At 36.2% G+C, this 16,729-nt stretch overlaps 1 protein-coding gene across 2 annotated transcripts; it reads left to right on the top strand.

Moving 5' to 3' along the window:
* The first annotated feature begins 6,125 nt into the window (after positions 1–6,125).
* Positions 6,126–10,058, top strand: LOC137956124 (myosin-binding protein 3-like). Of its 2 annotated transcripts, none has more exons than XM_068803471.1 (4): positions 6,126–7,659; positions 7,767–7,934; positions 8,035–9,405; positions 9,540–10,058. In XM_068803471.1, exons 1-3 carry the CDS (start codon positions 6,366–6,368, stop codon positions 9,381–9,383), a joined length of 2,811 nt encoding a protein of 936 aa, XP_068659572.1. In that variant the 5' UTR covers positions 6,126–6,365; the 3' UTR covers positions 9,384–9,405; positions 9,540–10,058. The 2 variants fall into 2 exon arrangements, with proteins under 2 accessions (XP_068659572.1, XP_068659573.1); XM_068803472.1 differs by having other exon boundaries at positions 9,537–10,058.
* Positions 10,059–16,729: the final 6,671 nt, after the last annotated feature.

The raw sequence follows: 16,729 nt of genomic DNA, 5'->3' as shown, positions 1-16,729 counted from the left end.
GGAATATGGAGTTTTGCCTTATGACTAGGAGTGATTTTACTCTCTTATATTATGCCAGTTGGGTCTCTTGGAAAAGAACAAAGAGACCACCAGCTTGAGGGGGAGTGTTGGAAGATATGATGGATTGTTATTTTATACGGGAAGATCCTATACACTAATTGCAAGAAGTTGGGTGTTTATGATATTCTCTCACCCCCCAACTTGAGGGAAAATATTGGGAGATGGGCCCAAACCCACAAGACCAAAGAAGGCCCATACATCCAAGAGAGTTGGCAACACGGTAAATAAGAAGACTTCTTATAAATATGGCACATAGATGTAATTAGTCAAGGAGTATCATGTCTACTTATGTCTTTTCTTATTTGAAGCTTGTAGCCCTAAGGGCATTATAGACATTGTAACATCCTCTCAAAAACTATATATAGAGGCACTTGGCTTGGAGTAGAGCATTCAAGCTCTCTCCCCTTCTCTTAATTCGTCTAAGCTTTCTCTTAGCCTAAAGGTTCTCTCTCTCCCTCTCTCTCTTCTCTTCTCTTCTCTTATTCTTTTCTTCTTCTCTCCCTCTCTTACTATGCTCGAGGTTCTAATCATGGGATCCTAGACTTAAAAGATTTGAATCCCACTTACAGTAAGTTTTGAATTTACATATGGATTCGACCCATGTATTGAAGCTATAGAAAGAGTCGACCACATCAAATGCACAAAAAAAAATCAAATTGTGCTAATAGAAAAGGAGTTGAGTACCTAAGGGAGGAGTCGGATCCATTAGAAAAGTTGAAAAGAAAAGGAAGTCAATTCCTACTAATAGTAAGTATTTGGAATAAACGAAGTCCACCCCTCTAGGGTGCAGAAGCCGGTGGAGTCGAGCCCATAGAAGAATTTGAATACAAAAAAAGTTGTTGGAAGAAAAAGAATCCAACCCCAAGAAAAAGAGACTACCCTAGAATGTTAGAGGCAGATCCAGGAACCATAAGTCATCAGAATGTTTTAAGTGATGTACCAACTTTTCAATAGAAAAGATTGGATTTTATAAATTAATTTTTTTCATAAATTTTGGAACTTATGTTCACCTATTTTTGTAAACGGCAAAAACTTATGATTATCCTTTACCTACTCGAATATCAAACTCTTTGGAAAGTGTGATATATATATCAAACTCATCCTAAATTTCCTATTATCCTTGTCTACACGAATTTGAAAGCTCCCAAGATCTACCATGAGGTTTTTTAAGTGCTAGAACCATTTAAAGCTCAAATAGAATTACTTTTGACAAAGTTTTTCATTCAAAGGTAAGTTTTTTTACATCAACTAGAATACTTGGTTTTTTATTTATGGAAGTTTGGTCTCAAATTGTTACATCATAATAGGCTCTGATTTTTACATCAATTGTCTGATTTGAAAAACTTCCCATATGACCAGCTTAAGCAAAGTTCTTGAATGTATTTATTATAAAATTCAATACAGTAGAACTGATGAATTGCTAGTAGTTCACTTTAGGATTCGGTATTCTTTTTTATATGCTTGATTGTTATATTTGCATAAAAAATAACTCAATTGTGCTTCAAATACAAAAGCGAGTCACCCTTCCATGTAAATCGATCAAAACTTGGAAAAAATGTCTAGTTCATTAGTTTTAAATTGGACAATATATTTTGCTCATTAATTTTTACTAAAAATAACTTGTTTACCAACAAATTCTTTTATAAATTTTATGTCCTTTTAATTTTAGGTTCATGTTTTCAAATTAGAACAAGTTAGTGAAGTTTATCTCTTTTCTAGAAATTCAACATAGTATTAGAGTGGGTTCTATGAGTTGACTCGGTCAACCCACAGAAATAATGTGATCATTTTTTTTTATCTATCATCTCTAGTAGTTTAGGTTCGTATTCTATCTTTTTTTTCAATCTTTCGTGTCCCTGAATCTGTTGGTTTTTTGGGGCTTTATTGTATGGCTAGAAGTGATTTTATTCTCGTACAATGGGTTTTGTCAAAGTTGGGTCTATGTCTTTTTTTATCCCAAATTTGAGGGGGAGAAGTAGATGAAGAAATACAAGAATGAGGTATTTTGTTCCACATATTGTGGTAATTTTTATGTGACCAAAATATTTAATAAAAGGGAGACAACAAAAGATGAAGAATTTTTTTCAACAAAAGAAGATTGAAGACCAAAAATCTTTTCGTTGTAAGTTGAAGTTATAAACTCCACCTTGAGGGGGAGTGTTGAAGAGCAGGTATGAAAAAGTTTTACATAACTCTCACAATAAGAAGTCTCATAGAGCCAGAATTGTTATAGAGGAGTCTCATAGAAGGAGGTCTCACAGAAAAATCTCAATTAAAAGTTATAGAGAAGTTTCAAATAAGAGTCTCAATTAAAAGTGTTTTAGTTATGTTAGTATTCTATATATGTTCAGTTGTTCAATTATTCTATAACTTATCTTTTAGTGTTTAACTTAGGGTGTAGTTAGGACAAGGGTAGTTTAATTGTAATTGTAATTTATTTATTTTCTCTATTATAAATAGAGATTCATGTTTTCAAATTATAACAAGTTAGTGAAGTTTTTCTTTTTCCAGAATTCAGCAATAGCTCAAGTATTTGTTATCAAAAAAATAATCTCAGTGGGGATCTAGAGATCAAAGATTGTGTTATTTGATTAATATTATCTTGAGACCAATGATTAATAGTATATATTCCTTATATATGCTAATATCAAGTTAAATTATGTTAGAAGAAGGGCCCAAACCCACACGACCAAAAAAGACCGACACATCCAAGTGTGTTAGAAGATGGGCTCAAACCCACATAACTAAGAAAGGCCCACACGTCCAAGAGAAGTAGATGATGAGCTTAAACCCACACAACTAAGAAAGGCCGACACAGTGGGGGTATGATGGTAAATAAAGAGTCATCTCATAAAGATAACATTGATGTAATTAGTTTAAGTTTCAAGGGTATAATTATAATATTATGGTTTATTCATTTATAAATTGAGTTTCAAGGGGAGGGTTCGGACACAAGTCCGTAACCTTATTCTTCTTCTTATTTTCTCCCCAAACATGTCGTCTCTTTTTTACTTATACATTATTAATATTATACTAAACTTATTTTATTACAAAAATATTTATATCAATTATCGGTTGCAATAAAGTTAATTTTTCACCTATATACTTCTAAATATACCATATTCTATGTATTTTCCTATTTCGAACATACCCTAAATCATCAACATAATAAAAGGATGTATCTCATATGTTTTCTTATTCTTAATTCATTTCCAAAAGTCTTTATATTTATCTAAAGCAAATAAAGTAATTAAAAATTTAGAAATTTTTTTGCTGCCTATTAAAATCTCCATCCAGTCTGCTTAGGCCGAAGAAACGTATTTTCCACCAAGAAGTTGCAGAGAAATTTCAAATTCCAACACAGCCCTCTTACAGGCTACAGCGCGAGTCTAATCAATGCTTACTTGTTGCCCTTTGAGCTGTCGTCCATGGCCTACCATGAAGAGGAATGGCTTTCGTTTATTCTCTAATTGAGGATCCGTCTTCTTCATCAAGAAACTCCGTCCTGTAATGCTCGCTACCCAGTTCTGTGTCAGTTTATCTTCACTTAATCAATCCCCACATGGAACTAGTTGGATTATTTATTTGTTAATTGGATTGTTCCGTGTGGATTGCTTTTGAAAGGATGAAACGGGACCCGTCTTCTTAATCTTTGCTTCCACTCCATACCAATCTCAAAATAAAATTCAGATATGAAAACAAAATGGCATTCTTAGTGATTGAAATCATGGTTTTCTCAACTAAAAAAGCCTTCCTCTTGGTCAGACCATCTTTAATCGAATCCCAACCAGATAATCGACTTGAAAGAAACTGTCGTTGGTCAAAAAATTCCCCTTAGTTTTTCCACAAAAGATTTTGCAATTTCTTCACCGTGACTGATAAGAAACCGCCTCCGCAGCGATCCCCCTTTTTTTTTTCATTATCTTACATGCAAAGAATCATCATCCACGCGTGAAATCACTTTTTGGAACGAAGTTGGCCTCAGATTTAGCTACAGCCGGCGTTTAATAACTTATTTGAGTGAGTTGTAAATGACATTAAAAGCTTATACAGAACACGCTGTTCATGCTGCAGAGAGTGGGAGGCATGAGTGCCAGTAATCACTGGGTTACTGAAGCTTCCGTTTGTGAGCTTTAAAGATTACAGGGGACCCTTCAGAGGCTTCAAACGTTCAGTAATGTATAGGGGAGCTACTGTAAATTTGGCCACTCTGGGGAGATGAACATATTATTGAAGGGCAAGCAGACAGTAAAGAGATGGTCGGGAGTGATACGCTTTTGTCGCGTCTCATAATTGTGCTGTTGGCTGTGTCAAAAGGCTCCTCCATCGAGCATCGAGTGGATGGCTGAAAGAGAGACTCCTGCATAATTCCTCCAAAATGAAGGCCAAGTTCTTCCTCCCCAGGACCTGAACTCGTGCCATGTTCCCTGCCTCCCAGTCGCCATGCCTCAAGTGAAGGTTAAGTTATTCCACACTGTAGAATTGTTCTGGAGTTTGAGGGTGCTGATACAGAGAATGTTTTGGCTGTTGCAATCCCAGACAACTGGAGTGCTTCAATTAAGTCAAGTATAGAGACTCCTGCTTGTTTTTTCTATCCGTTCTGCTTCCATTTGAGGGTTCGGAGTATCGACAATGGCCAACGGAGCAGTCGTTGGCAGTGGCCGTATTCTAAGTTTGGCCGCCATTAAAATAACAGGAGATGCCAGTACGCTCCAAGAGATTAAACATCCAATTGTCCGACCGACATTCTAGTATTCGTAGAATATTTGGTTAACAAACATAAGAATCAAAACAAGACTGCGGCGACGCCACCAAACCAAATGACTGCAAATTTCAAAATTTTGAAATGCTTAAGCTATTCTAAAAAAGATTCTATTATGGTATTCAGTAGCCTTTCATTCGACAAACAAGGAAGATTCAAAGAAACAGTGAATGAATGAGATTATAAACCAGAACCAATTTGTTTATTTTTCTTTTCAATCCAAAGTGGCAAGCAGGTGGCGTAGAGGGAGAGTTGTTTCCGTAAATTTTGGTACAGCTGGTTTGGCCCTTTTCCCCAACTTTCGGCCACTGCTGGTTGCGCCCAGATCATCGGGTGCTTTTGGCAGGAAGGCGCAGACACAGGCGCCTGCTTTTCTTAAATTTAATCCGGTTCCGCCATTTTATTTGCAGCTTCGTAGGCATCGGTGGGGTCTGAGTGCCGACCAGCTAAAGAAGTTTTCAAAGGATGAAAGCGGACTGGAAAAGCAAAAGAAGAGAAGGGTCAGGGACGGAAGGACGGGAGGAGGAATTCCACTACCTAACTTTTTTATATTCCACTTCTCAAATCACTATCATTGCAATCCCATTTCTCAAATCTTCCTTTTTCACACCATTTCTTTTCAATTCAATTTTCATTTGATCCAATCTCTTTCCCTCTTTCCCTCTTCCATCTTCCATACTGGACAGCTATGTTTCATCATTCCTTTCCCGTTTTTCTATTCTTATCTCGAGAGGAATAAAATGCCCTTTGAATCCAAGGAAAACTTCAGAATCCGTTGCGGATACCCAGACCGATTGAATAGATAGATCCTGTATTCACTGTGCGTGAGAAATACTGAGGAATCTTTTTTTTGTTTTTTACTTTGCTAAGCCAAGACTTCTTTAGATAGGATCCACAATTGCCCTGATTCCAAGCCACGGCAAGAATTACATCTTTGATACATTTCAACTATCTTCATCATGAGCGTTAATGGAAAACCAGGACAAGCATTAATGGAGATTGTATGGAGGAATAGCGTTGAGGGTGGGTTAGTCTTTTGAGAATGGCTTATACAGTGTCCAACCGACATTAGTCACCATTAGAAACGACTGATCAACTTTAAATTTTGTACGTTACTGGAAGATTATGTCAGTGGAACCTCCAAAGAATTTCTTCACCGAGGAAGAGGATTACATTATAGAGAAAGAGAAGGTCATTACTGCGATTACCTGTTAATTTCTTGGTACTGACGTAATTAAATCTTTGGTATAAATTGACTATTTTGCCAAAACGCTCCATTTCTTCGCACAACAACTACCCGTTGTTGGTGCGTCTTCTCTCTTTCCCTCTCAAGACCTGTAGAAAAGGCTACTGTGCGCTCCGCGCTCTCTCTGACTTGGAATTCTTTCCAGTCGTCCGTGGCGGTCCCCTGTTGCTCAAAACCACCTTTCTTCTTAAACCCAGCATTCAATTTGTGATTTTTATCTATTCGCTTCTGCGCTTTTGTTTCTTCATCTCCCCCTTCCCCCTGTACAGCATAGAAAACTCTGCAACAGCAACAGCAATGGCTGCAAACAAGTTTGCCACCATGTTACACAGAAACACACATAGGATTACCGTAGTTCTTGTCTACACCGTTCTGGAATGGATTCTCATAATCCTTCTCCTCTTAAATTCCTTGTTTTCCTACCTCATATCGAAATTTGCTTCCTTCTTCGGTTTGCAGACTCCGTGTTTATGGTGTTCGAGGGTCGATCATGTGCTCGAGCCGCAGAAGGGGAAATTTTCTTACAGAAGTCTTATCTGCGAGACTCATGCCAGTGAGATTTCGAAACTGGGTTATTGCTCTAATCATCGGAAATTGGCCGAAGCCTGCGATATGTGCGAGGACTGCTCATCTTCGCGACCTTCAGTGGGCGGGGCGGAACGGCGAATCGCTTTTTTCTCTTTCCTTTCAGGTGATGGTGCGTCCAAAAGCGAATTGGGTACCAAGGATTTGAAGTGTTCGTGCTGTGGTGCGACCTTAGATGAGGGACTATACTCGCCGTATTTGCTGTTGAAGCCTTCTTGGGATGTTTTAGATTGTGCTCCTAAAGGAAATTTGGCTAAGGAAAAGAGTACAGAGGCTCATAATTCTGATGATTTTAATGATGTAAAGTACTTGGATCCATCCAAACCAGATTCCCCGAGAGACGTCGACGAAGATGAGATTCGGAAGAGAATTGAAATGGCAGAAAATCAGCTGCTTTCTGATGTTTCTGAGGACAAAGTTCCTAAAGGAACAGAAAAAATGGCAGAGGAAACAGATAAGAATGGTGCTCCTATGAAGCCAGAGCAAGATCTTATGGATGATCATCCATTTTTGCCTTCGGAAGGTGCCACTGTTTGTGAATCAAGTGAAGATAATGGGTTTTCGATTCAATTAACTTGTAGAGAGGATCCATCTTTCATTATCCTCTCTCCTCGTTTTCAACACCGACCTATTGAGGATCTTATGGTTCCGACTGAATCGGTCGATTCTATGACTACAAAAGGCCATAGGGGGCCAAAAATCAACACCGAGGATGAACAACTCAGTGATCCTGAAGAATTTGAGGTTGCCGAATCCGAAATTCAGAACCACCGTGAACCAGTTATGCAAGTGGAGATCACTTTTGAAGGCAAGGAAGAAACAGCGCTTGAAGAGCTTGAATTAGTGCGGGGAAATGAGTCGTCTTCGTGCTTTCCAGAAAGTGACTACATCAGAGACTCCATTCAAGATAAACGTCATGACATTGCTCAGACTCAAGGAAGTCAGATTCTTCCAGGCAATGGCGAGGAGATAGAAGCAGTAGTCAAAAATTCTGATGAATATTCTGGTAAAAAAATTACAATGTTATGCTTTTTTTTAAAAAAATAGAATGTTTATGATATCATCTCATGTATAATTATCGGCCTCTGTCATAAATTTCATCTCTATATGCAGCATTCCAGGAGAACAAAATTGTAGGCACCGATAACAAATGTGAGAATGGGGACAGCGAGGCCTGTGAAGAGGAACAAATAGCTCCTCGTGTTCATGATCCAATTCCTGTAGAAGGACTCACAATGGGTCATTCACCTTCTGATGAAAAAATGAGCGATGATCGCCAAGGTTTGCATTCTATCTTCCAGTTTCTGTTCCTCTGAAAACTGATGTAGTGTGGTTATGAAATTCAAGTACGGAAATAGCTGCTAATTTGTATATCTTCCAGTTATGAAATTCAAGGATGGGGGACATTACAGCTTGATTTCTCAATCACTGCCTGAGAATGAAGCAGTAGAAAGATTTGAGGCCGAGGAAGACAAAGCTCCTGAAACGCCTACTTACTTGGAAAATATCCACTCGCTGCATAAGAAACTACTATTCGAAAGAAAAGAGTCGGGAACGGAATCCTTGGATGGGAGTGTCATAAGTGACATTGAAGTTGGCGAAGTTACAATTGATCGCCTCAAAACAGCGTTGAAGGCAGAACGAAAAGCTTTATGTGCTTTATATTCTGAACTTGACGAAGAGAGAAGCGCATCAGCTATAGCAGCAAACCAAACAATGGCTATGATAACTCGGCTTCAGGAAGAGAAGGCTGCCATGCAAATGGAAGCTCTGCAATATCAGAGGATGATGGAAGAACAATCCGAGTACGACCAAGAAGCTTTGCAGCTCCTAAATGAGCTCATGGTGAAGAGAGAGAAGGAGAAGCAGGAGTTGGAGAAGGAGCTGGAGTTATACCGGAAGAAGATATTTCACTACGAAGCTAAGGAGAAGAGGATGATGACCAAGAAGAAGTCTAATGGGGTCAACCGAACCTCTTCATCTTCGTCCAGTCTTGTAGATAGCGATGAGCTATCAATAGAACTTAATGAAGGGGAAGAATGTGACAATGGATTTCATGAAAGTGCACAGAACACTCCTGCTGAGGAAGTATTATGTTCAGGTGTGACCCAAGAAAGCACAAAGCATTTGAGTACACTTGAAGAGTCATTAGCTGATTTCGAGGAAGAGAGATTATCAATCCTAGAGCAACTGAAAGCCCTGGAAGAGAAGCTCTTCACATTGGACTATGATGACGAGCTATTTGAAGATGTGAAGTCAATTGAACACTTGAGAGAAAATGGTGAAGTAAGCAGCCACAACTTTGAATTCTACAGTCCAGAAGAGAATGGGATTGCAAATGGGTTCACTGATGAAATGAGTATCAACGGAAAGCACCATCTCGAGAGAAGAAGCATGGGTTCGAAGGCAAAAAGGCTGCTGCCTCTTTTTGATGCAATTATTATGGAGAACGAAGAAGATCTGCACGAAGAACAAGAGGCTAGTGTTTTCCCACAAAGTTGTGTTTCTAAGACCGATTCAGAGAAGAAGCAAGCTATTGAAGAAGAGGTGGACCACGTATACGAGAGATTGCAGGCTCTGGAGGCAGACAGAGAATTCTTAAAGCATTGCATCAACTCCTTGAAAAAAGGGGACAAGGGAATGGATCTGCTTCAAGAGATACTGCAACATCTACGCGATCTCAGGACTGTTGAACTTCGAGCCAGGAGTTCGGCCGAGAGTCTATCGTGAACTCCATCATCATTGGCACAAGGTAACTAACAGAGTAGTCACCTTTGTTCTTTCTTCATCCTTACAAGTCAATTGACCACTTAGTGGCCAATGTACCAGCATATCAAACTGCTATTAAAATTATGTATTTGCCTCATTTTTATTCTGTGAAAGCAGGTCGAGTTCAGGGTAGAAGTGGATCATGATGTCAAGAACGCAGCCAGAAGGAGCTGAAGCTTTGAGGAGATCCACCAAAGTGAATTGTTCTGTCCCGAGAGGGAGAGAGACTCGTTGTTTGGATTGTTTGATGAAATTCTAGTCGTGTCAAGGCAGACAAGAAACAGAGGTCTGCTTGTCATTGTCTTTTTAGTAAGCCCAAAGTTTTTGTTGGGTTTTTTTTGCTTTCCTGTGGCGATTTCACCACTTTTAAGGTGAAGGTGGTGGAGGCAAGGAGTGGTGGGTAGGCCACTCTGTGATATTAGCTTGTGTGAGTCTCTGGTGCAGTGCCAGGTATGAGACAGGTTAAGAACAGATAGGACTAGCTCGGTGTCTTTTTTCTTTCTTTCTTTTATTTTTTTTAGGAGAAGGGTAAAGGAGTACCCTTTTTTCCTGTGGCATATGGTTTTGATCATTGTGAGTATTGATTCTCTTTTGATCACTTTATTGACTAGTTGGATTTGTACACTCTATTCATTTTGTATCTATATGTGTCTCTCTGTTTTTTGTGATCTCTCAAGCAAACAGTGATGAAGCTTCATTCAGACTTTCATATTTTGACTCACTTTTTCATTTCTGAGCAGTGTGATGAGGGAAATGTAAATTTAAGCATGGTAAATTAACAATTCATAGTCTCTGAAAAGAAAATATTTATAAAAGAAGTATTTTCAACCTATGGACATAGATTTCTTTCAAATCCACCCAACTTGTCTTTTCTATATTATTTTGGACTTTGTTGAGGTGTATTTCAACTTCAAGGGCACTAATTTAGCTTGATATGTAATAGCTTAAATAAAAAAAATAAAAAAACAGGAATCTTCCCTAGGAGTTCTTACCTTATCACACATCTATTAATCTTGTAAACATTCTCATAAAAATGTTTCTAATAATGATGGTCTGTTTGGCTTATTGGTGTTACTAATGTTATTAATGATTGTCTAATATAACATGTCGAAAAATTTAAAATTTGAACATGTACTCTTATGATACATGAGTGTTTTTCAAGTTTTCATTCTTTGTTAGGGTGATTTCTATTAAGTTGTGGAGCCTAATCAACACCTTACGTTGAGTCGGTACGCGGATCAACCTTCGTGGTAAGGTTGTCGTGGGGGTTGGAAGGGGGTGGGGAGCCCCTGAAAGGTCCACGATATATTGGTTGTTGTTTCATTAAGGGCAGTTTGGAAATTTTATTCTTGTAAAGCAATTGCCCTAGTTTTCTCTTTATAATTGGGGGAGCCCCACTATTAGGGTTTTATTATCATCACAAAGAATGACCTTGAGTTGCAGCCTAAGAGAGGTTAGAGAAAAACCCTTGTAAGTGTGTGCAATTCCTCTTTATAAACTATTTCATTTTCATAGTGGATTACTGCAACGGCAGAAAATAGGACGTCGTCTCACCTTGAGGTGAACTTGTATAAATTTAGTTGTATTTTTGTACTTGCTTTTTTTTTCTTCCGCGATTATTATTATTGTTCTCGTTAGTTTATGTTTATTTTCATTTTTTTGTTGATTTGAAATGTTCCATATCTTTGTTTTCATTGTGTGTTGTTTTGTGTTGCTGAAATGTTTGTTATTTTCGCTGTGTATTGCTTGTTTGGGTAAAAATGCCTCAATAGCTTTAAATCAAATTTATGTTAAAAACTTGCATGTGGTATTGTGTTCTCATTCACTTGTCATGTTGATTTTCTTGAAGATACTCATCTGGTTAGCTTCCACCATAACATTTTTTGCTTTTGACTTCATGTTAAGGGTTTCTTGTTCACAATTTCTTACATTCCTTCAACTTTGGGAATTTGTTGTTTCAATTTGTAAGTGTCTAATTTATAAGTTATTTTTTTTAAGTGACCAGGAAAGTGACATCCTAGGTGAGTTATTTAGTAGTTTGGGGCTTGGAGTATTGTGAGATCTCCTTTTCATGTTCACCTTAATTTCCTTGCATTGACTGTTAGTTAGTTGATTGGTTTATATCAAAATATTGTTTTTGTTCCTTCTGAATCAATATGGTTGTCACATGAAAGACAAATAACCCTAAAAAAATGGTTTTTATCTTCATAGAAACCTCTTATAAAGTGAAATGTGTGAATGAAAGAGAGAGGTTGTTAAGGTTGATAGTGAAAAGTTGTCAAACTTCTCACTAACTTACCTCATTTGAAATAAACTGGTGGACAAGACTTAGAGTGGGACAACTAAGGTCATAACATCGTATTGCACTACACATTAACCTACTACATCTAATGTAACTAACATGGTACCAAAGTCATGGAAAGGACTTATCCCTTTTGTCGTTTAATCTTGTTGTTCTCCCCTAACACGATATTTTCATGGTAGTGCATAACATGGTAATTTCCTTATAGAGTACCATAACATAGATTACATTTAATTTGTCTTTGCATATTTATTTAGCTAGTCAGTTTGTTTATCTATTTAGTTTGACTATGGTATAATTTTATTTCTCATTTCAGATGTCATGGTGAGTAGCATGGATCCTTTTGAGCCTTCATAAATGAATTTGCGTATTTATACCTTTATTATTTTCTAGATTGAGTCATGATTCAAAAGAAGTGTTGATTTGTAGGGCCAATACATAAACACAAGATATCTCAAGGGAAAGAGAGAAGAGAGGAACTTTGGCTCTTGGGAGAGAGGAGTGAAGAAACCAAGGGAGAGAAAGAAGAGGAAAAAAAGAGAAGTGTAAGAACAAATTTGAGCTAAGAAGGAGAGGCTTGAATGCTCTACCCAATGCCTTGAGGCTATATTTATAGTTGTGGGAATGTGTTTACATTGATTATAATGCACTTAGGGCTACATGTTTCAAAAGGAAAAAGATATAAGAAGACATACACTAGCTTGTATAATTCAAATTATATGTCATCTTTGTGGAAGTTCTCATTATTTACTAGCCATGACACCCCTACACATGCGGGTATGTTTTAACACTCCCCCCTCAAACTAGTGTTTGCAACTCCACTTTGTAAATAATCTTGGTCAAGAAACTTGAGTGTTGTTTTAAAAAGAAATTTTGATTGTCTTTCTTTGATTCATCTTGTTCTTGTTTACATCTTGCTTGTATTATTCATCTTGTTCTCATCTTATTTTCCCCCTTACTTGGATATTCTGACTTGATTCAGTTTGTCAAATTCTTCATGGTAGATTATGTCACCTACCTCACCCTTCATCTTTCTCTGTCTATTCTCCCCTTCAAGCTAGGTGGTAATGGTAATGGTCACAACTCGAAACAAACAAAAAAAATAGTTGTAGTAATTATCTCTCCTCCACCAAGATGTTCCAAGGATAAGTACTCAATAGGACACACTCTTAAAAGGTCAAAAAACATGGGTGATAAAGCAAGACTTGAAACCAACCTCAAAGGATTTCAAACAAAATAGTTATAATAATCACTAAAGAGGGTAATGTATGTCACTCAAATGAAAACATAAAAACCCAAAGGGTACCAATAAAAAGTCTCATTGGACTTAAAAACACCCATATGTAAAAAAAAAAGAGGACCAATCAAAGCAACACACTAAGGGGTTGGCCTAAGAGGGTAAATGAGAGTAAAAAAGGATGATAGGAGAAAGACAACCAAGTAAAATAGTAATGGAGGACTAAAGGAAGAGAAAATAACTAATACTATAATAAGAAGGAGACTGTAATGGTAGTACTGGAAGAACTTAAGAAATTTGACCAAGAATGACTTTTGGGGTGTGACCAAGTTTGAGATAAAAAAATCATCTATGAACATGATGATTAATGAAATTTTTTTAAAAAAAAAGAAATTTTTGACTTGGAATATAATAATTGGAACTTTCTAAAAATAGACATCTCATATAAGGCATTTTTTTTAACACAACTTGACCAATTTTCAAAGAAAATATTCAAGAGATATTTTTTTTGAATAATAGAGATTTAGGACACTAATATTTGGAATTTAGAATGAGGAAACAAGACTATCTAATTAAAAAAATTCAGACTTTGCCAAAAACGAAACTAAATTCATGTAGGGAAAGACTTCTCTTAAGGACATTAATGTAATGTGAGATCAAACAAAAGATACTCAAGTTGATAAAATATTGAATAGATTTTAAAAACAAATAGGAAACTTAACCTAAATTACCAACTCAAAAAATACAAAAAATTCAGCTTAAATTTGATTTTTGTATCCAACAAGATACCAACCTGACCTTTAATTCTTCCAACGTGGATATCTCTCTCTAGAAAGATCAAATTGAAAAATGATTTATTTGGATAGAAAGTAGACTCACATAACTTTCTTTTGAGATATAATTTTCAACAAAATTCTCAATCATGTTGGTACAAACTATTCAAAAATTTGAGGCTTTTTGCTGGTACATAACTTTTCTGCTACTTTAGATGTCAATTTCTCTTTCTATAAAAAATTGATTTCAATGATTTCTTTTGAATTGGAAACTAAACTCAAAAATCTTTCAATGGTATATAATTTGTTATATGAAACATAAGGTAAGAGAGTGAAATATCTAATTAAAAAAAAAAGAATTGGGAAAGAAGACTAAAGGAAAAATGAGAAAACTCTTTTTTTTTCTTTTTTTCTTTTTTTTTTCTTCTTCTTCTTCTTCTTCCTCCCTTTCTTCTCCATCTTCTTCTCCTTTTCCATGTCAGATATTTGCTTGATCTGATACCATATTGATTTGTAGGGCTAACACATAAACACAAGAGATCTCAAGGAAAAGAGAGAAGAGAGGAACTCTAGCTCATGGGAGACAGGAGCGAATAAACCAAGGGAAAGAAAGAAGAGGAAAAGAGAGAGGTGTAAGGAAAAATTTAAACCAAGAGGGAGAGGCTTGAATGCTCTGTCCAATGCCTTGATACTGTATTTATAGTCATGGGAATGTGTTTACAATGACTACAATGCCTTTAGGGCTACATGCTTCAAAAGAAAAAAGACATAAAAAGACATACAATAGCTTGCATAATTACAATTATATGTCATCTTTCCTAAAGTTCTCCTTATTTACTAGTCATACCATCCCTACACATGTGAGTGTCTTTCAACAAGAAGAAATAGGTAGTGGGGGTTAAATTGAGAATTTGTCAAACTCATGTTTAATAGGATGCAATGGGACTTGGGACTTTTTGGATTTTCCAGTGCATGTAGAAGGGGTTTTCAAGGGCAGATTTTGGGATGTTGTGGTTTGAAAGTCATAAATTATGCCAAAATAGAGTTTCCTCAATGCATCTAAGATTGTTGTTTTTATTTCTTCATGTATTTCAAAGCTAGCCTATTTCAAGTATTTTCGAATGACCTCTAAATGGACGCAAATTTAATGTCAAGTGAGATTCAAATGTCTCTCTAGAGTTATTGTGTATTGGGTTGAGTATCCACCAAGTATGGTGAGTATTTGCATCTGGAATATTGTGATGCAATTTGTATTTTCCTTGACGTAGAGATTGCTTTAAATGTGGTATATTCGTTTCCGCCTTCACTTGTAGAGTATTCTTTAGAGAAGGTTACCAAGGCTAAATGAATCACAAGGCTGTTATCAGATTGTAATTCGTTTTACCCTTAATGTTCGATGTCAGTTAGGAATAACATAGTGTCAACACTATTGACAATATAGTACGTATTGATAGTTTAGCATTGTACTTTCTATGCAACTATTACAGGAGCGTATTCTAGAGTAATATACTCAATGAATGCTACCAAGTAAGGGTGTTATTGGATAATAGTCTATAGGATTGTATTCTCCAATATGCTTTCACTTGATGTATCAGTGGAAATACCTTCCATATTGTTTTTAGTGACATAGTAATTACATAGTACCAACTCAGTGGATAACATAGGACATAGTTATGTGTTAACTTAGTTTTTTTTGTATGTAAGTAACCTAATAGAGCATTCCTTTTTAGAAGGTAACTAAAGGCATTGAATCATAATATACCGAATAGTAATATTGGTCTAGGTTGAAGCATAACGTAGTCTCAATTATGATTGTGTAATCTAGGGGAAACATACATATATTACATTATAACATAAAAAAGTAGTCACTACACACAATTGATCGATCAATGTAAAGTCATATTTAAAAAAAAAGGCAAAAAAAAACTAGTTTAGCTAGAAAAACTTGTAAATACCCCACCAAACATCTTTTTGAAAAGTTAATGAGATTTTATTAGTATACCTACTACATACTAGTTTCAATCTCTTGAAAATTCCTTTGTAAGTCTTTTTTAAGAAAGAAATAGCATATTTTTCAAATCCATTTCATCCCTTTCTCAAATTCCACTCCTTACATACATTCTAATCAAGCTTATATCCATCCCATTGTGCATTAAAAGATGGAGGCTTGGATAATTCAAGGAGAAAGTTGTCTCTCCACAAATCTAAAGGGTGTAATTTTTTCTTTATTATGTAATTCTCATTTTCTTGATAGGTTCATTTAGAACCTCTCTCAATCTAGATAGAAATGCTTACTGGAGATAGAATCTAGCCAATTTTTTGGAGAGATTGTATTGTGACCGTGTATTTGGGCATGTGTTGAAAGAGAGTTGGAATCTCTTTCTTGTAAAATTCCGACCTAGTATAACTGATATTAGTGGAATGTCCAAAGCATTGGTACTTGGGTGGTGAATACCAATAGGGAAACATCGATAAAAAATTATGTGAATTTTGTCTCAATTCTTGCACACCAACTCTATTTAGTTTATAGCAATAACTGATCATGTTCAATAGCAATGATCGATCATGTTTATAGTAATGATTTGCCATGCTTCATACACTTGCTTGGCAGCATTTTGATCGATCGATCATGCCCACAAATGATGATCAACCATGCTCCATAACTTTTACCTTGCAGCATTTTGTATGACTGAATGCCCATAAAGGTTGATCGATCATGCATTATAAACTCTACCTTCAAACATATAAGATGATCGATCATGTTTTATATTTAAGGTATACGATATTTTGGATGATTGATCATACAGTTATATATGATGGTTCGTGCTTATTACCATTGTTTGCATTTAAGCTCTAAGCATGATATAGGCCAAAACTAAGTGATTAATTATTTTTAAAATATTTGTATGATAGTTAAAATCGTGGTTTTAGAAAATCTTTTATACCCTAATGCATTAAAACATAATTTTACTTAAGAATTAGAGTTGGTTGGCTA

This window comes from Aristolochia californica, unplaced genomic scaffold (genome assembly GCF_029961685.1).
Source record: "Aristolochia californica isolate CCGP_79_NKW_82.1479 unplaced genomic scaffold, dmAriCali1.0.hap1 SCAF_2, whole genome shotgun sequence".
In the NCBI taxonomy this organism is placed as follows: Eukaryota; Viridiplantae; Streptophyta; class Magnoliopsida; order Piperales; family Aristolochiaceae; genus Aristolochia; species Aristolochia californica.
This window is presented reverse-complemented; position numbering and strand designations above follow the sequence as displayed.